This window comes from Nycticebus coucang, chromosome 5 (assembly GCF_027406575.1).
Source record: "Nycticebus coucang isolate mNycCou1 chromosome 5, mNycCou1.pri, whole genome shotgun sequence".
NCBI classification, from domain to species: Eukaryota; Metazoa; Chordata; class Mammalia; order Primates; family Lorisidae; genus Nycticebus; species Nycticebus coucang.
The window spans coordinates 95,728,343-95,755,268 of record NC_069784.1 but is presented as its reverse complement, the minus strand read 5'-3'; the positions used below and the strand labels follow the sequence as shown (position 1 = coordinate 95,755,268).

General features: G+C 38.0%; 1 protein-coding gene across 1 annotated transcript in view; it reads left to right on the top strand.

The window, feature by feature from the left end:
• Positions 1–1,458: 1,458 nt before the first annotated feature.
• CEP85L (centrosomal protein 85 like) overlaps positions 1,459–26,926 on the top strand; it is a 195,312-nt gene continuing 169,844 nt past the window's right edge. Inside the window, exon 1 of the mRNA XM_053592057.1 lies at positions 1,459–1,884. Within this exon, the coding sequence (XP_053448032.1) occupies positions 1,812–1,884 (73 nt within the window). The 5' untranslated portion in view covers positions 1,459–1,811. The remainder of the gene's footprint in view (positions 1,885–26,926) is intronic.

Here is a 26,926-nt window from a genome sequence, read left to right as displayed (position 1 = left end):
CTGGGACTACAGGCGCCCGCCACAACGCCCAGCTATTTTTTTTGGTTGCAGTTTGGCCGGGGCTGGGTTTGAACCCGTCACCCTCGGTATATGGGGCCGGCGCCCTACCGACTGAGCCACAGGCGCCGCCCAACTTTTTATTTATTTTTTTTAAAGTTTTAAAAAATCTATCCTACTCAAGTGCCATATTAAGATAATGCATATTTAAATCATAGAAAGGAATTAATCACTTTTTTCATGTTTCTGTCACTTTTTATCATCAAAACAGTTGCTCCTAAAAAACAAAAGAAAAAAAAAAAAGCCAAACAGTTGCTCCTTAGCTAGTATCTCATGATTTGGAGAAATAATTGGAACTCTATCAGAGGGAGACTAATGTAAAACTACAATCAGATAAATTACAGCACAGATATGTGATAGCATAAACACGTAAATGTAATTTAACTCCTGAATGTTTTTAAGCAGTACGTATTTCTCAATTATAATGTCTTTAAGGAAAAAAATTACAAATACGAGGCCTTTGTTAGCAAACCACCTGAAGAAGAAAAAGCATTAACTAGACTGAAAGCCTATCTAGGTCAGGGACTCGCTTTCTGGTTTACCTCTGTCTGACCTGTCTAGGGCAGAGCCTGACTCCTACTGCAGTGCAAAACCATTATTTATTAAACAAACTGTTTTGTTAACTAAAGGTTGGAAGGATCATCATATTGCCAATGAGAAGTAAGATTTAAAAATAAAAGGATCCTGCGCCTTTGTTCTTCCTCAGGGTATCTGCTCCTGCACTAGGGGTTCAGGCGAAGGCTGGACACTGACCAGGAGGAACAACAAGAAGGTTAGGCGGCCAGGAACAAGACTCTTCCATTAGGTACTTTGGTGCCATTTTGACGCCGGGCGACTACTTTACTGAGTCCTAATTAGCACCGGACCTTTTTCATCTTTTCCTGCGTAAATTGCACACGAACTTAATTGCCACCCTGTATTTTGGTGCCTGTTGTACTCCCCCCGCCCCATTATATTAGTTAAGGAAAACCTCTTTCCTATACCCAACGGTTATCAATAAACGCTGTTTGAGTAATGCATGATGATGATTTTAAGAGAGAGACCCGGAGGCCCTCAGTCCCTGCTGGGTTGGCAGCGGTGCCACGGCGGGAGCTTTCCAGTGTCTGAGTAAGAGAGATGCTCGGAGGCTGTCAGCGATTACCCAAGGGAGGGGGACAGGATCCAGCCCTGGGCCCCGCCCTCTTCTCACTCTCAGGGTTAAAGGGGTTGAGAGGCAGCCAAGGGCCCGACTGCCGGTTCGCCGCCAGGGAAGACTAGCAGAAAAAAGGCAGCCTATCCGCCCGCCCAGCCGCACCCCCGCCTGGCGGCGCCGCGAACGTCTTAAGTAAGCGCCTGAGGCCCCGCCCCCGGCAGCCCCAGCCCCGCCCCTCGGCCCCAGCTGGGCTCGGGCTCTGCCGGCGGAGAGAACCCGCCGCTGCAACTTCGCCTCTAGAGCTTTTGAAGAGCCTGTGCTCAGCCGGGATTCGAGCTGCCGTCACCGCCTAGCCGCCGCTTCCCCGGCTGGGGCCTTAGCCCAGCCGGCTTGGCCATGGCAGCCGCCGCCTTTGCGGCGAATCTAGATCCTGCGCTCTCGTCCGGTCGCTGAGCAGCCGTTAACCAGCCTGCCCACCCGCCCGCCTTTCCTCCTGCCGGTGCCGCCGAGGCCCAGGCTCCGCACACCAAGTTTCCGCCGCCGAAGAAGCCCGAGGCGAAGGCAAGGGAGGACCGACTTGGGGAGTCGGGCGCCCCCGGCCCACTCAGCCCTCTGGTCGGCGATGTGGGGGCGCTTCCTGGCCCCGGAGGCCGGCGGCCGGGACAGCCCCGGTGGAGCCCGCAGCTTCCCGGCCGGTAAGGAACGGGACAGCTCTCGGGCTGGGATGGAGGGGTCGCGGCAGAACGCGCTGTCTCGGGACCCCGCCGCCTCTCCCCTCCCTCCTCAGGCCTGCCTTCCCCTGGCTGCCTCGCCGCCGCCGCGCGCCCCCTTTCCTCCCGGCAGCCTGACATCTGGCGGGCCGCGACCCCAGCGCGTCCGTCCGCATCCCGCTGCACCGGCTTAGCCGCCGCTCAACGTCCCGGCCGCAGCCCCAATGCCCGCGGCTGTTCAGCTCGCCTGGGCCCCCTCGGCTTCGGCTTTGTTGTCCTCTTCTTGTCCTCCTCCTCCTTGTCCCTTGTAGGGTGTATGCCTGGCGTGATAACGAGGCATGCCTGCCGTTCGCGTGCACGCAGGCAGGAAGGTCGCTGCGACTGTGCTGCGGCGGATCAGAGGGACAGCGGTTCAGTGCCCGCCCGCCCTCTGTGGGGCGCGGGCCTAGGTCTGCTGTGCCGGCACCCGCAGCCGCTACTTTAGGGCGCGTTCTGGGGCGGTAGGAAGCTGCTGGTGATGGGGTCACTGTAATTGAGCCCGGAGGGAACTTCAGCCCCTCAGTGGAACCTGGTCGCCGCCCCGCAGCCCCCTGCAGCGTAAGGGGAGGGCACGTCCTGCGGGAGCCAATGGACCTTTGAGCCTTGGGTGTGTTAATCCGTTTGCTTTTCTCTGGCCCCTTCAAGGAAAATTAGGGGTTTGCTGTGTTCCTTGTGTGCCGGGGGACGTTCGTGTAGGACAGCCATTTCATGCATGCATTGATCAGAAGTTATGTAGTTATCCTAATTTGGGGTAAAAAATAAGGCTTGGATTGTCCGTGACAATTTAATCTTAATTGAGTTGCTGAGAGATATATAGGCCTATTAACCGGAAAAAGTGCCATATACATATACCCCCACATTTCCCTACCATGGGCTCCTGTAACCTTGTAACCTTGCTCCACAAAGTGTGCTGGACTTGTGTAGTTAACTTACACATTCTTGTGTACGTTTTCAAAGCTATCATTTACAAAACAAAAAGGCAGAAGCAACATTTGGAAGGGGTCTTTTGATGGTAGTATTTTCTGCTATTAAAAAAAATCTGGCATTAACCCAGATTGCTGTTGCAAGTTCAAATAATTCAATTGCATGATGGTTTAGGTATTTGTGATTTGGTTTTTAAAAACAGACACATATACATTTTTTAAAATCCAGAGTTGGTTTGAAATCATGTACTGAAGTTTAGCCCTGCATCACTTTTAGAAATAATTGAATTTAATGTAGAGAAGAATTTAATCAAAAAAGTAGAAAATTTTTTTTTTCTAAATTGTGTACTCTTTTCCTATGAAGGAGGCAATAGTTAAGTGGTTTCTGAGCTTACCAGAATGTTGGCAAATCTCACCATCTAAGTAACTTAAGTGATATTTCAGTATCCTTAGGGGCTGCAGGAAGTGGTTTCAATTTATCTGTACATGTCAGTAGCCATCTGTAATGTCTTAGTAATCCAAACCTCTTAAAATTTACTTGTGATAGTAGTAGCTTGTTTGGAGGCATGTATAACTGGAAGCGACTGGAAGTGATGTATCCATTTTTTCTTGTTTTCTATGAAGAAGAAAACAAATTATTGTTTAAAGTTAAGTGACTGAAGGACTTTGATGTATTATATCACAGCCTCTGGATATTTGCGATGGTACAGAATATAGTGGAAGCAGATAATTTATATCCTCAAACCAAGTTTAAGGGAGTTGGACAGTGTATCTTTACAGAAGCAAGTATTTTATCTCAGCTTTGACTATGATAAAACCATTGGCAAATCAGGGTGCTTTTCCAATAAAATAATTTCACTTATATGCCAAGAATATGTAATAATTGTGTTTCTTTATTGTTTTCTTGAACATATATAAATGTCTACAGTTATTTTAAATAATGTGAAGTTTTTAAATGTTATACGGTAGGCAAAGGTGTGGTTTCTTTAGCAAATGAACAGATTGTGGAGGTCAAGATTTTGACCTCTGTGTTGATTCATGTAGGGATCTTTTTCCCATCTGAGAATTCGAAGAAATTTTGTATCTTTGGAATATTGTCCAATATTTCTTTGGGCAGTTTTATGACTTGTCTGAAACAAAGGAAACCAGTGTTCTGATTGAATTTATCAGCAATCTTTTGGTCCCTGAGGGCCAATTTGAGGGCAGGGATAAGTAATTCATTTCTAGTATTAAAATGAGTTTATCTCAATATGTCAGTGTCCTGAAACTGGTTGGTTGGTTTTTTTATACAAATATGTGTCTAGATTAAAGGGAAAACCAAAGACGGCATAGAACCAGCTTTCTAAAAAATTAGAACTTTCTTCTTAAGGAAATGATGGTAAAAAAAATAATAGTTAAGTGTTGTTTGAAAACTATTGGACCTTTGGCCTTTGCTTGGGGATTTAATGTTTGGATTTACCTATAGTTTTTCAGCTTTCCTGTATAATTGCGTTATAAGCCAAAAATAAAATAAATATTTCCTCATATTTCCATACAAAAGTCAAATAAAATCTCCCCTCTCTTTTGTATTGGCAGGTGTGGATAGTAGGCTAATTCTAAATAGGACAAGTAGTGGTATGTATTTTATGGCTTTGGTTGAGTGCATTTGAGATTACATTATTCAAAATGTCTATTAGTTTCCAAGTTGGGTGAAGGGTGGATATATTTCCCTTAGGCTTTTGAAATCTAGAATGATAAAGTGATATTTTGAGTACTTACTAATTCCCAGTTATACTGAGTCTGTTCCATTTTATAAATAATATTTTAAAAACGGTCAACCCTTAAAACATTTTGAGGTAGAGTATTATACTTTTAAAGTGTGCTACAATGAAAATGTTATAGGAAACATTTGAGCTAAAAAATTTTCATTTGTTCATTGCTTTGCGCTTTACATCTGTTCTTAGCTGAAGCATTGCCATAGTGTTTAGTGTTTAGTGATGTCATAATAATAGTGGTAATAACTGACATAATTACAACAAATGTTTTCTGCTGTAGTTCTGAATTAGATGGACACGGAGTACTATGGCAACCTCAACTGGACATGTTCTTTCATAATAGACATTGGGGGTTGAGGGGTGAATCTCAACTTTAATAATGACTTTTGTGAAATGAACTTGATTAATAATTGGAATTCAATCACTTCTTGGCTTGAATGAAGCTGGTAAATTAATCTGAGGCCAAGCAATAAATAGTGAGTTGATAATCTCATGATAATCTCATGTTGTGAATATTTATGTATGTTATGAACAAAAAGATGATTTTTCTGACTGGATAATGTGTGTATGTGTACTCTGAGAAGATCATGAAGCGTTAAAAGTCTCTAGTATTTTCATGACTTATAGCTTAAGTAGTTCCCACAAATTTTGTGTGAAAATATGAAGAATATGATCATCCATGTAATTTTTAACATGGCAACATCATATTAATTATTATTAATACTATAAAGATTTTCGTATTTTATACTGGCAAAATGGTATTCTAAAAAGAGCAATTTATTACGTAAGGTTGCTTGTTTTAAGAATGGGTATAATTAACATAAAAAGAATATCAAATTGCTTTTTATACCAAAATTTTACTTCCTGTTTTTTTTTATTAAAAAATTGTTACTTAGCATAGTATTTAAATTATTCTTTCAATAAATACTGTGTGCAAGGAATTGTACTAGGTTCTAGGGATAGGTCATTGAACAAGAAAGATGAAGTTGCTGTTCTAAGGGAGCTTACATTTTAGTGGAGAGGATACAATCAATATGTAAACAGTTAAAGAGATAATCCAGCTAGTATTAAATACCACAAAGAAAAGAAAACTTGAGGTAGCAGAGGATGGGCAAGTTACTTTGGGTAGGTTGGTCAGGGAAGGCTTCTCTGAGGAGGTGACATTGCTCTAAGACTTTAAGGATGTGAAGGAGCCAGGCATAAAGGGAGAAGTGTTCAGGTAGAGGGAAAAGAAACAGCAAAATCTTTAGGGTGGAAATGAGTTTGGGGAGTTTGAAGAATTTTGGAAGAGCTTAGTGAGCAAAAATGTGAAACGAGGAATACCTGATAATTTTGGGAAATGTAAGGAGTTTGGATTCTGTTCTGCATGTGAGAGAAAGCTCAGCTGTAAAAGAGCAGGAGAGATGACCATTTCACACAGTAGCGCACCAAATGCCAAATAGGAGGCAGAACCTCTTCTGTGTACTGGGGATCAGGAACAGACATTTTACTCTTGGTGTTTACAGTCACTCTTGGCTGTTCTGTGGGGGAAGATATTGTGGAGGGATAGGGGCAAGAATAGCAGTAAGGAAGCAGTTATAGGGTAAGAGATGATGGCTTGGATTAGAGCAGTTCGATTAGATTTAGAGAGAAGAGGATGGAATTGGAATATACATAAGGAATAAAGCTGATGAGATTTACTTACAGCTTGGAGGTTCCAAATGAGGGAAAGAGGAGTCAAAGAAGACTTCTTGGTTTTGGCTTCAGTAATTATAATGGATAGTGGTGCTATTTCCTGAGATAGGGAAGGTGAGTAGGGTGAGGTAGGGGAAGAGCGTAAGGAAGATAAGTGGAATCAAGAGTTCTGTTTCCCCTGTCTGAGGTTTGTGATCCTTTTGAGAGGTTCAGGTGAAATATTGAGTAAGAAGTTGGGTTTATAAGCCTACAGCTGTGAGGAGACCATTGGGGTGGAGAGAGAGAAGAATTTGAGAGTTGCCTGGGTATAAATGGTGTCTAAAAGGTCATGGAGCTGGAGCTGGATGGATCACATGGAGAGATGATTATAGATAAGACAGCAGAGGGCCAAGCCCTGAGACACTAACATTTATCTGTTCAGGCAGAAGAAGGTGAGCCATCCAGAGACTGTGGAGGAGCAGCCAGGGAGGTAGGAGTGAATCCAGGAGAATGCGGTGTTTCAGAAGAGAGGAGGCTGAAGGCAGGGTGATTACCAAAGTCTGATGCTTCCAAGAGGCATGTAAGATACTGAGAAGAAAATAGGCCAGTGTCACTGGGTTTCACGGGGAGATTTTAAAATTTAAGGTTCGTGGAAATTAGAGATTATTTCACCCAGTAATCTTGTTTCATCACACAAAGATTGATATGTAGGGGTTTAATAAATGTTTGCATTCCCTTTACCAGTTCTCAAGCTAGGATGACCAACTGTCTGGGTGTCTGCCACTTTCAGTTTTAAAATTAGGGGAAGTGTCCTGGGTTTGCCCAGGACTGAATGTTTATATCAGACGGTGGTGGAGTCTTGACCAGTTTTCTCTGCCCAGGGCATCTGAACTGGTGTTAATGGTGTTCTCTTCCCGTCAGATGGGAAAGTCAATCAGGGATCAGACCTGAGTACTGTATCTGTATCTAGTTTTATTTCTTGCTCTTGTTAACCTCCCTCTTGTCTGAGAATCTTAATTTGGAATAGTAACTCTGCTTTTTTTTTTTTTTTTGGAGACAAGGTCTTGTTCTGTCACCCAGGCTGGTCTTAAACTCCTGGGCTCAAGTGAACCTCCCACCTCAGTTTCCTGAGTAACTGGGACTATAGGCACCAGCCACTATACCTGTCTAATTAAAAAAAACTTTTTTAGAGGCAAGTTCTCCTTATGTTGTCCAGGCTGATCTTTACTCCTGGCCTCAAGCAGTCCTTCCTCAGCCTCCCTAGTAGTTGAGACTACAAGAGGGACTGCACCTGGCTTTGCCTCTACTTTTGCTTTTCCCCTCCTGTGATAAATTATAACTTCACTAGGGTAGGGCTAAATTAGTTCAAGTGGTTGATAGGATATTAGTTAAAGAGAGTGAACCTGCCCTTCTTTACATAGTTGATATATAGTAAGGAAAACTTGATTACTTTATTGATACTACTTTTTCTTTTTTTTTTTTTTTAAGACAGAGTTTCACTATATCGTCCTTGGTAGAGTGCCATAGCGTCACAGCTCATAGCAACCTCCAACTCTTAGGCTTAAGTGATTCTCTTGCCTCAGTCTCCCAAGTAGCTGGGACTACAGGTGCCCCCCCCCCGCCCGCCCCCACAACGCCTGGCTATTTTTTGGTTGCAATTCGAACCTGCCAGCCTCGGTGTATGTGGCCGGTACCCTTCTCACTGAGCTAAGGGCGCTGAGCCTGATACTACTTTTTAAAATAATTTTTATTAATAGTATTAAAGTTCAGAGTTATGAAATGAACTACAGGTTTTAGTTACACATTTCTTTGAAAGAGGAATGGGAGAATGGGATGAAAGATTTGGACTATGTTTCATGTAGTTGGAAGTTTTCCATCAGTTGGTGCCTTGCTTTTGTAGAGACAGAGGTCATGTGCCTATTAGCCATAAGAAATCATGTAGATATGGGCTTGCCATGATATTTATGAAGCTTTTCTGGAGATTTCTCATGAATACTGAACATTCTTTATCATTTTAGGAAAAAGGTACTGAAAAGTTTGCATAGAAATTAAGTGATTTCAAATGGGGAACAAACATTCCAGTTATTTATAAAATGTTTCAAAACTTTATTTTGAGATATTTTAAGACCAAAATTTTGTTTTAATTTTGTTTTTTTTTTTTTTGAAAAATAATGGACATTTTATTTTATTTTATTTTATTTTTTTATATTGTTGGGGATTCATTGAGGGTACAATAAGCCAGTTACACTGATTACAATTGTTAGGTAAAGTCCCTCTTGCAATCATGTCTTGCCCCCATAAAGTGTGACACACACTAAGGCCCCACCCCCCTCCCTCCATCCCTCTTTCTGCTTCCCCCCCATAACCTTAATTGTCATTAATTGTCCTCATATCAAGATTGAGTACATAGGATTCATGCTTCTCCATTCTTGTGATGCTTTACTAAGAAAACTTAAATGTATTATGTATGGTTCTTATGTTGTCTAGTATCAGAAAAATGGAAGAGTTTTTGGGAATAATTAGCCTGCTGTGCTTCTGTTGGAATTCAATGACTACATAGAAAAAAGTAGTGTTCACTATGCCTAACAGTTTCCTTATTTAGGAAAATTTATTTTGTCAAGGTGTCTATTTTCTTTTGAGTGCTGATAATCTTTCTTAATTTGGGCATAATTTGCTATACCATGGAGAATATTTTCTCTATTAGGTGATAATATGAAATAGTTACAGTCTAAGTTGAAAGTATCCCCGCTGAAATACTACATGGTATACTCCCTCCCTTTTGTAGTGGTCTTATAACAACTTCTTTTCAGTTTTTAACTCTACCTCATTTTCCAATTTCTAATCAGGAAGTAACACTTAAGAGAAGCTATATTAAACATGTGGCTATCATTCTGAATGGCTGCCGAGATGCTTTTCTGAATACAGTGTAGCATGTAACCCAGAGATAGTGTTCTCTGGCTTGTCCACATAGTAAGCATGTCAATTTTTTTCATAGAATGGGAAGATAATCTTATCAATGTTGGTTGCTACCTTCGCCTTCTTTAGTTCCTTCTTTTATATAAGAAATACTTGGTGAATTTTTTTTATTGTTAAATCATAGCAGTGTACATTAGTGCAATCAAGGGGTACAATGTGCTGGTTTCACATACAATCTGAAATATTCTCATCAAACTGTTCAACATAGCCTTCATGGCATTTTCTTAGTTATTGTATGTAGACATTTGTATTCTGCATTTAGTAAGTTTTGCCTGTACCCATTCTAAGATGCACTGTAGGTGTGGCCCCACCCATTACCCTCCCTCCATTCTAACCTCCCCCCTCCCTTCCCCTTCCTTGGCCCTTTCCCCATAGTCTTGTGCTATAGTTGTGTTATAGCCTTCATGTGAAAGCTATAATTTAGCTTCATAGTAGGGCTCATTACATTGGATACTTTTTCTTCCATTCTTGAGATACTTTGCTAAGAAGGATATGTTCCAGCTCCATCCATGTAAACGTGAAAGAGGTAAAGTCTCCATCTTTCTTTAAGGCTGCATAATATTCCATGGTATACATGTACCACAATTTGCTAGTCCATTTGTGGTTGATGGGCACTTGGGCTTCTTCCATGATTTAGCAATTATGAATTGGGCTGCAATAAACATTCTGGTACAGATGTCTTTGTTATATTGTGATTTTTGGTCTTCTGGGTATAAACCTAGTAAAGAAATTAAAGGATCGAATGGCAGGTCTATTTTTAGGTCTCTAAGTATTCTCCAAACATCCTTCTAGAAGGAACGTATTCCCACCAGCAGTGTGCATTCCCGCCAGCAGTGTAGAAGTGTGCCCTTTACTCCACATCCACGCCAACATCTCTGGTTTTGGGATTTTGTTATGTGGGCTACTCTTACTGGGGTTAGGTGATATGTCAAAGTAGTTTTGATTTGCATTTTTCTGATGATTAAGGATGATGAGCTTTTTTTCATGTGTTTGTGGATCATGTGTCTATTTTCTTTAGAGAAGTTTCTCTTCTAGTCCCTTGCCCACCCTGAGATGGGATCACGTATTCTTTTCTTGCTAATACGTTTGAGTTCTCTGTGGATTCTAGTTATTAAACCTTTATTGGAGGTATAACCTGCAAATATTTTCTCCCATTCTGAGGCCTGTCTGCTTCCTTTACTTACTATGTTCTTGGCTGTGCAGAAGCTTTTTAGTTTGATCAGGTCCCAGTAGTGTATTTTTGATACTGCTTCAATTGTCTGGGGAGTCTTCCTCATAAAATATTCACCCAGGCTGTTTCCTTCAAGAGTTATCCCTGCACTCTCTAGTAGTATTTTTATAGTTTCATGTCTTAAGTTTAAATCTTTTATCCAGTGAGAGTCTATCTTAGTTAATGGTGAAAGGTGTGGGCCCAGTTTCAATCTTCTACAGGTTGCCAGCCAGTTCACCCAGCACTATTTGTTAAATAGGGAATCTTTTCCCCACTAATATTTTTAATTGGCTTGTCAAAGATCAAATAATGGTAGGTAGCTGGATTCATCTCTTGGTTCTCTAATCTGTTCCAGACATCTACTTCTCTATTTTTGTGCCAGTACCATTCTGTTTTGATCACTATGGATTTATAGTACAGTCTCATGTCTGGTAGCCTGATTCCTCCTGCTTTGTTTTTATTGCTGAGTAATGTTTTGGCTATTTGAGGTTTTTTCTGATTCCATATAAAACGAAGTATTATTTTTTCCAGATCTCTAAAATATGACAATGGAGCTTTAATAGGAATTGCATTAAAATTATATATTGCTTTGGGTAGTATAGACATTTTAAAAACATTGATTCTTCCCAGCCATGAGCATGGTATGTTTTTCCATTTGTTAACATCTCCAGCTATTTCTTTTCTTAAAGTTTCATAGTTCTCTTTGTAGAGATCTTTCACATCCTTTGTTAGGTATATTCCCAAATATTTCATCTTCTTTAGCACTATTGTGAAAGGAATAGAGTCCTTGACACTTTTTTCGGCTTGTTTATTGTTGGTATATATAAAGGCTACAGATTTATGGGTGTTGATTTTGTAGCCTAGGACATTGCTGTATTCCTTGATCACTTCTAAAAGTTTTGTTGTAGAATCCCTAGTGTTTTCCAGATATACGATCTGCGAAGTGTGAAAGTTTGATCTCTTCTGACCCTATGTGGATACCCTTGATCGCCTTTTCTTCCCTAATCGCAACGGCAAAAACTTCCATTACAATGTTAAAGAGCAATGGAGACAATGGGCAACCTTGCCTGGTTCCTGATCTGAGTGGAAATGATTTCAATGTAACTCCATTCAATACGATATTGGCTGTGGGTTTGCTGTAGATGGCCTCTATTAGTTTAAGAAATGTCCCTTCTATACCAATTTTCTTAAGTGTTCTGATCATGAAGGGATGCTGGATATTATCAAAAGCTTTTTCTGCATCAATTGAAATAGTCATATGGTCCTTATTTTTTAGTTTGTTTATGTGCTGAATTACATTTATAGATTTATGTATATTGAAGCAGCCTTGAGACCCTGGGATAAATCCCACTTGGTCATGGTGTATAATTTTTTTGATGTGTTGTTGGATTCTGTTTGTTAGGATCTTATTGAGTATTTTAGCATCAATATTCATTAGTTATATTGGTCTATAATTTTCTTGTTGGGTCTTTCCCTGGTTTGGGGATCAAGGTGATGTTTGCTTCATAGAATGTGTTGGGTAGTGTTCCTTCTTTTTCTATATTTTGGAAGAGGTTTAGTAGTATAGGTACTAGTTCTTCTTAAAGGTTTGGTAGAATTCTGACGTAAAGCCATCTGGTCCTGGGCTTTTTTTTTTTAGGGAGATTTTTTATAGTTGATGCTATTTCAGAACCTGATATAGGCCTATTCAACATTTTTACTTCATTCTGACTTGGCTCGTAGGTGGCGTACTTCCAGGTATTGGTCGATTTCTTTTAGATTTTCATATTTCTGAGAGTAGAGTTTCTTGTAGTATTCGTTAAGGATTTTTTGAATTTCTGAGGGGTCTGTAGTTATTTCATCGTTACCATTTCTGATTGATGAAATTAGAGATTTTACTCTTTCCTGGTTAGGTTGGCCAAAGGTTTATCTATTTTATTGATTTTTTTCAAAAAGCCAATTTTTGGTTTTATTGATCAGTTGTATAATTCTTTTGTTTTCAATTTCATTCAATTCTGCTCTGATTTTGGTTATTTCTTTTCTTCTGCTGGGTTTGGGGTTGGAGTGTTCTTCCTTCTCCAGTTGCTGGAGATGTCCCATTAAGTTATTAACTTCCACTCTTTCCGTTTTCTTGAGGAAGGCTTTTTGCACTGCTATAAATTTTCCTCTTAGGGCTGCTTTTATAGTATCCCAGAGGTTCTGATAATGTGTGTCTTGATTGTTGTTTTCCAAAAATTTGGTGATTTTCTTCTTAATCTCGTCTATAACCCATCTATCCTTCAGAATAAGGTTGTTTAGCTTCCATGTTTTTGTATGGGTATGCAGGTTCCTGTTATTGAGTTCAACTTTTATTCCATGATGGTCTGAGAAGATGCAAGGAATAATTTCTTTCTTTCTTTTTTTTTTTAATTTTCTGAGGTTAGATTTGTGGCCTAGGATGTGGTCGATTTTGGAGTATGTTCCATGGGCTGATGAGAAAAATGTGTATTCAGATTTTTTGGGATGAAATGTTCTGTAGATGTTTGTTAAGTCCAGATGTTGAATAGTTAATTTTAAATCTAAAATTTCTTTGCTTAGTTTCTTTTTGGAGGATCTATCCAGCACTGCTAAAGGGTTGTTAAAATCTCCAACTACTATGGAACTAGAGGAAATCAAGTTGCTCATGTCTGTTTGAGTTTCTCTTATAAATTGAGGTGCATTCTTGTTGGGTGCGTAAATATTAATAATTGAAGTCTCATCATATTGAGTATTACCTTTAACAAATATGAAGTGTCCATCCTTATCCTTCCCTATTTCGGTTGGTTTAAAGCCTATTGCGTCTGCAAATAGGATTGCAATGCCTGCTTATTTCTGCTTTCCATTTGCCTGGAGTATAGATGACCATCCCTTCAGTTTGAATCTAAATTGTCTTTTAATGTAAGATGCGATTCTTGTATGCAGCAGATATCTGGCTTGAGTTTTTGTATCCAGTCAGCCAACCTGTGCCTCTTTAGAGGACAGTTTAAACCATTCACGTTAATTGGGAATATTGATAAGCCTTTCCAGAGTGCGGTGGACATTTTTAATCTTTTGGCGACTGTGGAAGTTGGAATTTGATCAAAATTTTCTGGGTGGGTTTACTTTTGTGGTTTTACTTTTACCAGGATTACGCTGGTATTTACGGAGGATAGGTCTGAGAATATCCTGGAGAGCTGGTTTAGTTATGGCAAATTTCTTCAACATGTGAATGTCATTAAAGTATTTAATTTCTCCGTCATACATGAAAGTCAGTTTAGCTGGGTACAGGATCCTGGGTTGAAAGTTAATCTTGTTTTAGGAGATTAAAGGGCGATGACCATCGTCTTCTAGCTTGAAAGGTTTCAGCAGAGAGATCTGCAGTTATTCTAATATTCTTCCCCTTGTAGGTGATGGTTTTCTTTCGTCTGGCTGCTTTCAGAATTTTCTCCTTCATATTAACTTTAGTGAAATTGATTATGATGTGTGTGGGGGATGTCTTTGGGTTGAGTTGTGCTGGAGTTCTGAAACTGCTATCTGAATTTCAGAATCTTTTGGCATGTCTGGAAAGTTCTTCTTCATAATCTCATGGAGAAGAGACTCTGTGCCTTGTGAAGGCACTTCATCGCTTTTGAGGATCCCTGTAGGAGGAATATTGGTTTTCTTTGAATTATCCCAGAGCTCTCTGAGAGAGTGATCTGTTTTTGCCCTCCATTTCTCTTCCTCTTTGAGAGTTTCTGAGTGTTCAAAAGCTTTGTCTTCAATGTCAGAAATCCTTTCTTCTGCTTGCTCCATTCTGTTACTGAGGGATTCTACTGTGTTTCTCAGATCTTTGAGGGATGCAACTTCTTGTCTCAGTGTGTCAGAATCTTTGGTTATTTGGTCTTTGAATGCGTTGAATTCTTGAGATATCTTTTATGTTACTGCTTGGAATTCTAATTGGATCTTATTTGCTATCCAGATTCTAAATTCGATTTCGGACATCTCAGCTATTTGTTTGTACATGGGACTTTGTGCTGTGTCTGCCCCATTGATCCTTTGGGGAGTTGCTCTACTCTGACTATTCATATTGCCAGAGTTTTTCTGTTGATTTCACCTCATGATTGTTTTGCCCCGTTGCCTCTGGCCATCCTTAGAGTTGGGAAGGTGTTTCTCCAAGATTAGTCCACAGCGGGATCACTTTATTGTTGTTGGATCTTTGTAGGGAGTGGCCCTGTGTAGTTCCTCTGGGGCTGCCCCAGCCAGGGAGTTCTGGTTGTGGAAGCAGCTGCAGAGTGTGACACACTGGGATCCAGCAACAGGGCTGGAGGTGGTGCGCAAGGTTCTGGGAGTGCCTGGTGCCCAGTCACTTGCACAGAGAGCCCAAGGCTCCAGCAGTCTCTGGCCAGGAGAAGGGCTCTGCGCAGAGGGAGGGAGGGCTCCAGAGGGCACGCGGCTACCAGAGTTCCTAGCCAGACAAGCGGGTGGTGTGGAGGCAGGGAGGGTACAGGAGGGAGGATGCAGAGTTTTGCGGCTCCCGCAGTTCCTGGTCAGGGCATGCAGAGGCCCAGCAGGCGCGGGTCGTGGGTCGCGGGTCATGGTGCATCTCTTATGGAGGTCCGGGTGGTGCCAAGCCCAGGAGTTTGAGGTTACTATGAGCTGTGATGCCACAGCACTCTACCCAGGGCAACAGCCGGAGGCTCCAGTGTGCCAAAACCTGTCTCACAATGCCCCTGATGGTTAAGGGTGTAAGGCAGCTCAGTGCCCACCTTTAGCCTGCTCAGTCACTAGGTTACTAGCTCCTGCCGAATCCTTGCTCTGCGAACCTGAGGGCAGAGCTTGCCGGGGCAGTTCTCTCATAATGGCTCCTGCGGCCTACAGCCGAGCACTGTTAGCTCCAACCGGCTCAGTGGCTCAGTCTGGGGCCCTAGACAATGCCCAACGTTCTCCGTACTCCTGCTCAAGCTCTCCCCAAAGGCAGTTAAACTGAGTGCCAAGTACAAAAACACCGAAACAGTTCACAGGTAAGGCCTTTCTGGTTTGCAGTCTCACTGCTGCTTGTACATACGGCTGCCGGCGGGATTAGGTTGATCGGACACACGCAACCACTTGCTAGTTTTCCACTGTTTTTGTCCTCCTGTTGGGGTCCAGAAGTCCCTTGCGGACTCCCTGTATCTTCAAAGCGATGATTGTAGGCAGATCCCTCCAGCCAGAGATGCCTGGAGTCTTATCTCCCCAGACTCACCATGCCCTGTTGCAGGAGGCTTGTGAATATTTATTTGTAATAATTCATACTTTTTCTGTGAAATGTGAACTCCTTTTTTTATCCATGTGATCTTTGCTCTTAATTGACATAAGTTTAGCCACAGCCTGAACTGATCTAGTTCATGGTCCTCGTTGTAGAAGAATTGAAAATAAGGAAGATTCAGAATTATATCTGAAGAATCTATTCTAATACATTTTGTGGTCATGTTTTAAAAATTAGTTGCAGTGGTTAAAGAGTGAACTTCAAGATTTCTTTTTAGGCTTTTTGTTTTTAATTGACAAATAATGTGTATACTTACCGTGTATGGCAGCGGTTCTCAACCTCTGGGTCGTGACCACTTTGGGAGGTCTCCTGCACATCAGATATTTACATTACTATTCATAACAGTAACAAAATTACAGTTATGAAGTAGCAATGAAAATCATTTTATGGTTGGAGATCACTACAACATCTGGAACTGTAATAAAGGGTTGTGGCATTAGGAAGGTTGATAACCACTGGCGTGCAGTGTGATGTTTTGATCTATGTATATACATTGTGGAAAGATTAAGTTAAACTAATTAACATCTATCACCTTACCTACTTAATTTTTTGGAGATAGACTGTTAAAAATCTATTGTTTTAGCAGTTTTGAAATTATATTATTATTAACTGTTGTCACCATGCAGTATAATAGGTCATTCCTCTAGTATAACTGTAACTTTGTGCCCTTTGATCAATGTCTCCCCTTTCCACATCTATGACAGCTTTTCTGTTTAGAAAGCAACACTTACTAGGTACCGATGTTTACTTATAGGTTTGATTTAAATTTTTGGCGCAAGAAAGCTAATTAGCTTAAATTAAGCTAGATTTAAATGTTGATATTTTTTTGACCAGCTAGTGTTTATGTGAATAAATACACTTACTAACTTGATGCTGCTAACCTTATTTTAACTGAGTGGAACCATTATCTTCAATGACTAGTTGACTTTAATTCTCAGTCTTAGAACCTTGTTTTATTTTATTCTTGGTTCTTACTTTCTTATGAACTACAATTTTATCTCTGTTTAACCTCACATTTAATATTTGAGTTGATCTTTGGATCTCTTTTAGGATTAGAGGATCACAGCCTCTGCAAGCCTCTCCCCTTTTTGCTACTGTTTGACTGTTTTTCTTGATACATTATGACCAAACCTTCATGAAAAGGTTAGGATTTTAGCAAATGTTTTTGATACTATAGAGCAGTAATGGACTGTTTATGTTGTAGACATGCCTAATAGTAAAAGTTTCACCCAATATTTCTATTATATGTAGGCAATATTTATCATAGTTTATCCATTTTAAGATGTGCCTTTAAAAATGCTTTAGTATTTCTGGTATGTGGATTCATCATCTTATAATTCATGGTGTTAATTGGCACCCTTTTGTTAGTGGTATACAAAAATGATACATGTTACAATTATTTTTCAACCCTTTAAAGTTGGCAGATATGTAAGTCACATTACCTCTCAATATGCCCTCTCCATATTGGGAGGTTCATTTGTGGAGCATCCTCTTTACCCTTAAGGGTAAAGAGGTATTTTTCAAACTGAAATGCTAAGTGACATGTATTGCTGTCATAGCGATTTGCTTGTCATTTTTTTTTTTTTCTCTTGCAGAAGGAATGATGAGGAGTGTACATGGGAGGCATAGCTTAGGTACTTTCTTGTTTGTACTTATATTTTCAGTATTATCTTCAGGCTTTTCAATTTCAGGTTTCTTTGCAATAATATTTTTAAGCCACTGATCCATTTTGTGAGGGATAGTTTAGATAAAACTACATGTGATAATGTAAATCTGTTTAATCAGGCACAAACTGTGGATGTATTGCAGTACAAAGAAATCAAATGAATGAAGAATGGCACTGTCATCCCCTCTGTATAGAACCTCCTCCCTTTTGACTGTTGTTTTAAAAAGAAAAAAAAAAAAGAGACCCTCTTCCCGTTTCTTCAGTTTATCTCACATATATGTAAGATATCTTACATGATGCCCTGATAACCCAAATAAGGGCACCAATATTAATCTGTAGGTTAAATACTAATAAAACTTAATGCATTACTTTCCCCTAGAGATGATTCTAAATATAAATGGAACCTCTAACATTTCTTCTGTAGTTATCCAATGGATTTACTCATATACTCCCTGGCATGAAGGCATCTACTTTGGAGATGATAAAGGTGGAAAGTTTCTGTATGCCTAATCTCCTGAATATAGATGTTAAAAAAGCGGCAGGTATCTGACAAATGGTTATTGTGTGTGTGTTTGAGTAATTGTAAACATGCTAACAAGAAATAAATATTAGGTGGAGAAACTGATGATAGTGTAGTTGTCCTTGATTGACCTGGAAAGGGAAAGAACAAGGTTAAAAACTTGTAGGAGAGTAAGGTACTGTATCTTATGAGGAACAGAAGGATTATTATGTGGTATTTGTCAGATGAATTTTTTCTTCTCTAATAATTAAACTTATATATATACATATATATGCTTAGTACAGTATGGTTTCAAAGGAAGGTAAGCTCCTTAATTTTTCTTTCATGCTAGTCTTCCATTCTCTTTTTAGTTGTTTTTAGTTATGCTTCTGGAAGATATCTCTTGCATGTACCTTAATAAAAATATGAATAACATATACTGAGATCTTAATTATAAACCTGGCACTTAAAAATTTTTTTTTCATATTTATTTATTACAACCCTACAGCATAGGTACTACCTGTAACTTCTTATTCCGTACGTGTGAAAAAACTGAGGGACAGAGAAGTTAAATGACTTACTTTGAAGTCTCACTATTAGTAAGAGATAGTATAAACTTGACTTGGGTACCCTGGATTCACAGTCATATCCTTTTCCATTAAGCTGTACTGTTAATTTTATAATAAAAGAAACAAAGATTATTAAAGTCATTTACCTTAGAGGTAAATAGTACTAAAGTAGAGTGAAGGATTAGAATGAAATTATGTGAGTTTTCTGGCAGAATTCCCTCTCCAGGGAAGTCAGTCTTTCTCTTTTAAAGCTTTCAAATGATTGATTGGATGAAAGCCACCCAATATTATGAAGGGGCTTCCCAAAAGTCAACTCCTGGAAAAACACCAATAAGTGATTATGATTCTGGTATTGAAGATGAAGATTTTTCCCCAAGACCAATTCCTAGTCCTCATCAAGTGAGTCAAAAGGTATCACTGATTATATGTGAATTCATCTTTGTGATTAGAGACAGAAGAAAGTCTCATTGTGTCAAAAGACTAAATAATACTACCTAAAACTTACAGTCATTCTGGCCAGGCGCAGCGGTTCACATCTGTAATACCAGCCCTTTGGGAGGCCAAGGTGGGAGGATTGCTTGGGGCCAGGAGTTTGAGGCTACAGGGAACTGTGATAGTGCTGCTGCAGTCCAGCCTTGGAGACAGAGGAAGACCCTGTCTCTTAACAAAAAAAACAAAAAGTATCATTCTAAGATATATCTAGCTATCTGTATCTGTATTTTTTAGAGAGATAAATAACTCATAAGTACCTACAATTGTTATATGTATTTAAATGTACATGTGTACACATGTAATATATATGTACTAAGTACATATAACTATTTCCCAAGAAAACTGAGGCATAGATTATTTAAATTATTAACCCAACATCACACAACTAGTAAGTAATAAAGCTGGGATTAAAAAAAAAAGGAGTGAAATTAAGTATCTCAATATATGTTTCTGCCATCTTAGCTAGATATTCCCTATTGTAGTATAAGATTTTCTTTGTTTTATCCTTTTTAGTGACTATTAATATGATGATTTTTCTATAGTTTAATTTGTCATTTTTTGTGACTTTTGTGTGTCTTTTTGACCTATTTAAGGCTGTTTTCTTATATATTTTTTGAATTTTGGTCGTAGCTCTTCAAATCATTCAAAAAAATTTTAAAAGCTTCTTTGATAAATACGTTACTAATCTTAAAATAGATACATAAATGCAGACTGACTCAAGGGATAGTTTTAAAATATCCTGGATTTTAAAATAAACAGACAACAACCACTAAACAAAATCCTTATTTTAATCCTTCTAAAGGGAAGGATATTTTTGTAGCTCTAATTGTAAGGCATCCAAAATTCTAATTTTATTCTATGAACATTTATTGGGTACCCAGTGGTTATAATGACTATTTATTGAGATCCTGCCTCAGTGTGCAGCTGTGTGCTAGGTGCTGGACACTAAAAACTAAATTTTGTTTTTCACTGTTCTAGTTTGAGGGCGAAGAAGGTCTTGTACATCTGGGTTAATATAATTTAGCAAACACTGTGATGGAATTTTGGATAATTTATTGGGAGTGAACAAAATAGTAGTTAATTTAATGCCACCTGGAAGAATCAGGAAAGACAAAGCAAATTAAGTCTGAACTGGGACTCTGAAAGAAGGTACAAAAGGGAAACAGCCTGAAGTCTGAAAGAGCTGGATCTGTTTGGAGGAAGTGATTAGGTAAGTGTGTTTGCAAGGGAGCTAGAGGCGGAAGTTAGAAAGTGAGGCTGACAATTGGCGAAGAACTTTGCCAAACTTAATGAGTTTGAGTTTTACCCCACAGACTCATGTAAGCAGGAGAATGACATAAACATACTTGATTCTATGATAATTCTGACAGTAAGCTAGAGACCGGCTTGAGTGGAGCTACTCCAGAATGAGAATAGGCTCTTCCTGCAAAAAATACTTTGTACTTGTTAATATTTCAGAGATGTTAAAATTTGAAATATGGGTAACTTACATGATGTAAGAGTAAATACACTTAGATATTTCCTATCTTGGTTTGTTCTTTTTTTAAAAAGTTGGTCTCTAAGTTGATTTTCAGACTGAAGGGGTGATAGATAATTTGTGTTTTGAAAAAGATTTGTATTCATGATTGTATTTAGCTAGTTATGTAAAAGTATAAATCTGCTTTGTCGATATTGTTATTTTTACTTTTTCTCTGGCTTAGCATTGGCCATTAAATATTCAATAAGTAGATTAGTTGATATTCTAAGTGTAGTTACAGATTTATTTATATATTGTAGAAGACTTGATCTGTGTACATTGTTGCTTCCAATAAGAAAAGCTTCAGACATAACATAGTTTGCTTCTTCATTTCATGCTCATTTTCCACTGTGAGAAATTCTTATAACTTTTTATAAGTTATCCTGGATGTTCAGTATTCTATTTAAAGGAGTTAAAATTGCTATTGAAAAAATGTAACATGTCACACTGCTTTCCAAAGAGAAGTTCCAACATAGAGTGTGGTGGGAACGTTGTTTTTGTTTTTACAGCAATGCTTTTGTCTTTTATTTAGAGAGAACAGTGTTACAGTCATGCAGTTGCTTTAATATGATGGGACCTGTTAAGTAAGACGTTATTGTCAGAGATCTAGAAATTGAGTATTCTCATTTCAGTGGCATAGTCTTGTAACTGTTCTGTGAGAAAATTTCTCTTATTAAATTACCTGGTAAACATATTCCCCATCTATTTTTTGCTGCATTGTGATTCTGGATTGACTTACCAGGAGACAAGACATGTCATTCTTCTCAGACTATGAATTTATTAGATCTATATTAGAAGACTAGAATGTTATTTTTCATGACATTGGTTAATCATCTTCAGTGTTTGAGGCATGTAAAATATATTGGTTCTTTTTAAAGAAGTGGTTATATTTAAAGGTTAAGACAAATGAGTTCAGGTTGGAGGAGATTAATTTAGACAGGTAAGTCTATCATTTTATTATGTTTCTGTCATTTTGGGAAACTTGGGAGAATTGTTTTTTTTTTTTTTTTCTTTAGGAAAAAGCTAAGCATAAATAGGATCATAGTGATACCCTCTTGGGAAAATTAGAACATTTTACTGATTAAAAGGATAAGAGATGTTGTTCTGGATGGACCATCTCTTTCCCCATTGATTGATGCAATGATTTGTCATGGTATGTGATGTGATACTTGCTTCCTTTCTCTAGAGCAGTGGTTCTCAACCTGTGGGTCATGACCCACAGGAACTGTATTAAAGGGCCGCCGCATTAGGAAGGTTGAGAACCACTGCTCTAGAGGTCTTGAAATGAGGATACCTTCCTGGAAAGAGGAGGACCACAGTGGTCCTTTGTCAAGGAATATGAGCTGCTATGCTTCCCTAGTGGAACCTCCTCCAGCTTTAAAAAGCTTCAGTATTCTTCTAATGAGCTAAGTTAATTGCAGTATTACTGAAACAGACTTGAAGCTGTATCACCTAAGACAAGAACCAGTCTATTCCAAGATTATTTTGAATTAAAGTAATTTTTACATATAGGTTTATGATAAGATTATTTTGTGTATGTTAATGTACAGTTTTGTACTTCTGAACATTTTTGATGTCATAGTGCTTTGATTATGTGATAGAATTGTATCATTTTATTCTACATTTGGGTTACCATTCCAGGAGAAACTACATCCTAAGAAATTAAGGGGTGTTTAAATGATAAGTAAATTATTTAGTTTATTACTGACAGAGGTTAAGCATTTTAAAAAATATACAAATATACTTTGTTTCTGATTATCAAAGTAAACTGTAATAAACAGAAAATAAAAGCATAAAGAAATCACCATAATCCTACCATGTAGAGAAAACTAGCAGTATTTTGTTACGTATTTCCTTCCAGTTGTTACATACATTCTTTATTTGAATTTTTACCATATGCTGCCTGCAGCCCAGGGTAAGAGCTGGGACATGTGGCCTTTGCCCTCACTGAGTATTATTATTGCGTAGAATGATGACTGATACATGATCAGTAGCTTCAGTTTGATATGGTGGGTTTGTTCTAAGGGTTTACATATGAAACAAGAGTTCAGAGAATTCCTAGAAAATATGAAATCTGAGGTTATTTGTGAATTTCCCATTTATCAAGTCTGAAGGTAGGAAAAAGCCAGTTTTAGTTTAAAGGGTGTCAGTGTTAGGTGAGAATAATTCTTTCTTACTCAGGGAATGGTTAACTTTTTTGTTCCATTCAGGACGTTACGTGATTGGATGACACCCACCCAAACTTGATCCAGTCTACCAAGTTAAATGTTAAAATCTCACCTACAAACATTGTCACAGAATGTTTGATCACATATATGGACATCTCATTGTTGAGTCGAGTTGATACTTGACATTGCCCAAGAGTTCGATATCATACAGACTAACTGAGGCCATTCTGTTCTGAAAAAAGAAATTCAAAATGCTTTTGACATTTGTTGTCATAATCTTTGAAAAACCTCAGTAATGTTCTCATGAACTGTCAGAGAACTGTCAAATGTATGTAGTATTTTTATCCAGAAGAGTGAAGTACCATGCTGTCTGGAAATGAACTTTTTCTCAAGATCAGAGGTTTGCAAACTGTTACCCACAGGTCAAATGTGATTTGTCACCTGTTTTTTGTAAAGTTCTATGGTAACGTAGCTGCACTCCTGTTGTCTACAGCTGACTTGCTCTATAGTGGCCGAGTTAGGTAGTTGAGATGAAAAAATGGCCTGCAGAGATGAAAATATTTAGTCTGTCCCTTTACAGAAAATAATTTTGTTGAGCCATTCTTCTTGGCAGTAGTTATTTACATTAAAACGAATTATCAAAAAATTTTCTAGCTCCTAGTAAAAACATCATAACATTAGTATATATATATAGTGGATTTTTTTCCTCATTACTGGTTATGTGTGTGCGGGTGTAGGTGTGATGTCCCTTTAATATATAAATGGTTTCCTTGGAGAAGATTTGTTAACAGGAAATGGGGTGAAGGTGTGTTGTGGGCTAAAATGTAGCATTACTTTATATTGCTTAATATAGTTACATTTACTAAAAACGGGTTTTTACTTGAATGCTTTTCTTTGTACAAATTGTTACTGGGAATCTATTGAATTTATATATTTTGGTCTGTGGCTGGTTCCTAAATTTAGAATCAAGTGTTGATATAATCTGAAAATCAGTATATGTCATTTTTAGTGTTTTCTTCCATACACTGACAGAATAAATAATAATTATCATTGTCAGTGATGGAGTAAATGTTCCTTTAATGTGTTTGTTTTTTTAGTAAAACCTTATAGTCAATATTAACATACAGAGTTCCCTGAAAGTTTTTTTTCCATGTCTGTGAATGTACAAACTTTTCCAGCTGTGGAATTATACTGTACAGTTAAGTTCATGAAGTCATCCTAGAAAAAGTGCTACACACCTCATTGCTGAATGATGGTCACCTTCGAAGTGCTCTCCTTGGGAACCTATGCTCTGATGCCAGGCCTAGTCTACCCTTCAAAGAAGTTTTGGAACTCTTTTTCTGGAATGGCTGTCAGAACTGTTGTTGTTTTACCCCTGGTGTCCTGAATGTCATCAAAATGTCTCCTTTTCAATGTTCCTTTAACTTTGGGTAAAGAAAAAAGTCATTAGGGGTCAGTTGAAGTGAGTAGGAAGGGTGTTCCAATACAGTTAGTTGTTTACTGGCTTAAATTCCCTCACAGGCAGTGCCTTGTGAGCTTTTTGCTTTTTGTTTATTATTGAGCTCCTTTGCGACCATTTTTGTACACACCTTTCTCATGCCACGACTTTAAGTTAAGATTTTCCCAACTGCTTCTCTATCAATCAATATATACTTGGTCTGCTATGTTTCTCACAGTCAGCCGACCATTTCAATGCACAATTCAATACATTTTTGCAATGTCTTGGTCAGGTGTGTTCGTTACTGGCTGCTCTGACCTCTCTTTACCAGTGACACTTTCTCTCCACTCAGAAAAAAAGTTTAATCCATTTGTGTGTTGCCATTTTCTTCATGGCATTATCCCCATAAATTTGGACTAATGTGTCCCTGATTTCACTTATACTCTTTCTAAGTTTAGTAAGAAATTTATGAATGTTTGTTCATTGCTCTAATTCAAGCTCTAACATTCTCATGATGGCATACAAAAATACACAACAGCAACATCGAACAGTATATAGCAAGACACTGCTACATGTTCCTACCAACACAACTATGAGACACTGATATATCAAGGTTATGAAACCTTTACTGGGCTGTTTGTACAGTGTGGTCAACATAAGTGTGAGTGGCAAGTTTGTGATCTTGTCAGACCTTGTACATGTGTGTACAGCAATGAAAAGTGATTCACAGACATATCTTGGATGTCTTTTCATGTTAACTAGGTTGGTAAAATAATTTTTAGCACTTAAAACATTTTCAACAAATTTACATACATATTTTGTTTTTAAGCATTTATTTATTTTATTTTAAGCAATGCTGTTAGGAATGTCCTTTATCCTTGTGATTACATATATTTGTATTTACCTAACATTTCTTTAGGGTAAATTCCTAGCAGGAAGTCATGTCTGTGTTGAAATTTGAATAGCTTCCCAGATTGCAATTTAGAATGGTTTTATCCATTTATAAGGCCACAAAAAATGTGAACATTACCTTCACTTTGTTGATGCTGATACTTCAAATATTTGCCAAGTAATGTAAAAAACATTTGCTGGTAATGTAAAAAATGCAAAGACTTTTTTTCATGTCTTTCATTATTGGTGAGATTGGAGACCTTTTATTATTTTCCATTCATATGTACTCCAGCCTATTTATGCTACTGTTGAGTATTCCTAAAAAAAGTATTTCTTTATCTAATAGGTTTGCGCTTGTGAGAGAAAGTAGTGGAGTGGTTGCTCTTTTTGAGGATTGTGTAAATAGGACTTTCAGTTCATTTAGATGGGATATTACCCGGTTAAAGAAAACATTTTGGTATAGCTTATATACTATGGGTCAGAGTTAGAACAGATGGTGACACAATACCTTCATCTAGTTCTTTAATGTAAGACTGTTTAATCGCATGAATTAAAAGAAGTACCATTCTGAGAGAGGTCTAGAATCTACAAAGTATTTAAGTGACTATTCTGGACCTCAAAGCTGGTAGAAGTGCCTTTTCAGCTAATAATTTTCAATTTTGGGGTCTTAGTTCAAACGTACGTATGTGGCTTTTTAAGGCTACTTATATCTCTCATGTTATCTATAAACCCAAATTTAATTTATAAATTATATTTAAATTTTAAAAATAATATGTATGTGGCATGTTTTATTAAACTGAATCATTAATGTTGGGATTACTATGACAGAAGTAGCTGCAGGTCTGTTTTTGTTTATGTGTTTTAATTTTATTCTCAGCCTTTTGGCTAAGATCATGTGTAGTATGTGTTTTGATTTTAATATTAACATAGAAAATGAATATTCCAAAAAGTGTGGTAGAAAGGTATAATTTTATGTACATGTTTATTGTTTTGTGATCCTATGTTTAAACTGTCAGAAGGCATTTGTCGCATACCAATTTCAGTAGGGTGTCACTTGATAATTCTGTAAAGCTATCTTGTTTCAAATCATGGTTAAGTGCCAGATGATGTCATTTGCTCTTAGAAGCAACTGCAACTGCAAACATAAATGGAGGGCATTGGAATTATGTGATAAATCTTTTTTAAGGTAGCCATACAGATATGGGAGCATTAAAATTGTGTGGAAATAATTTTTAAGGTAGCTATTCAGATAATCTGTAATGTGCTTCTTAATTTTGAGAGAATTGTCCTTGACGTGAAAGGCTAAAAGTCATGTAGAGAACTTAACTTTCATGAGTATGTTTACGTGTCCCAATTTGAAAATCACAGTATTAGGCATTTGTTCTTTTATAGTTTTATATTAAATTCAACAGATTTGAAATTGTTCTTTCCAATTACAGTACTATAACAATTTTCAAACACAGGTTCTTATTCTTCATTTCTATACCTAAATTGTAACACATAGTTCAGACTGGCACTGGTCTATGGATATCCTTTGAGTGGCATTGACAATAAAATAAAGAAGTTAACTAAAGGGATGGGTAAAACAGAAAAAGGCAAATGAAAATTAAGTAAAAATTAAGTAAAAATGGGCAAGATAAGTGAAAAATAAACATTGAATGAACATCGAAAACCGTTAAGTTAGCAAAAAATATATTTATTGTAACTCAAAAGAGCAAATCAAGCTAAGAGTAGGAAAATGCTATACTGTTAAACATTTATCAAAAGCTAAAGAAATAACACAAATTTAAAGTGATGTGAAATGATTTTTCATTTTAAGTGATTATAATATAGTAGAAAAGTTGATTATTTTGATCTTCCATGGTCATACCCCATATTTATATTGTCATGAAATTTGATTGAATTAGATTTTCTTGGAACTCCCAATTCTCAACTAATGCCTATATGTGTAATCATAAATGCCTGCCTATTAG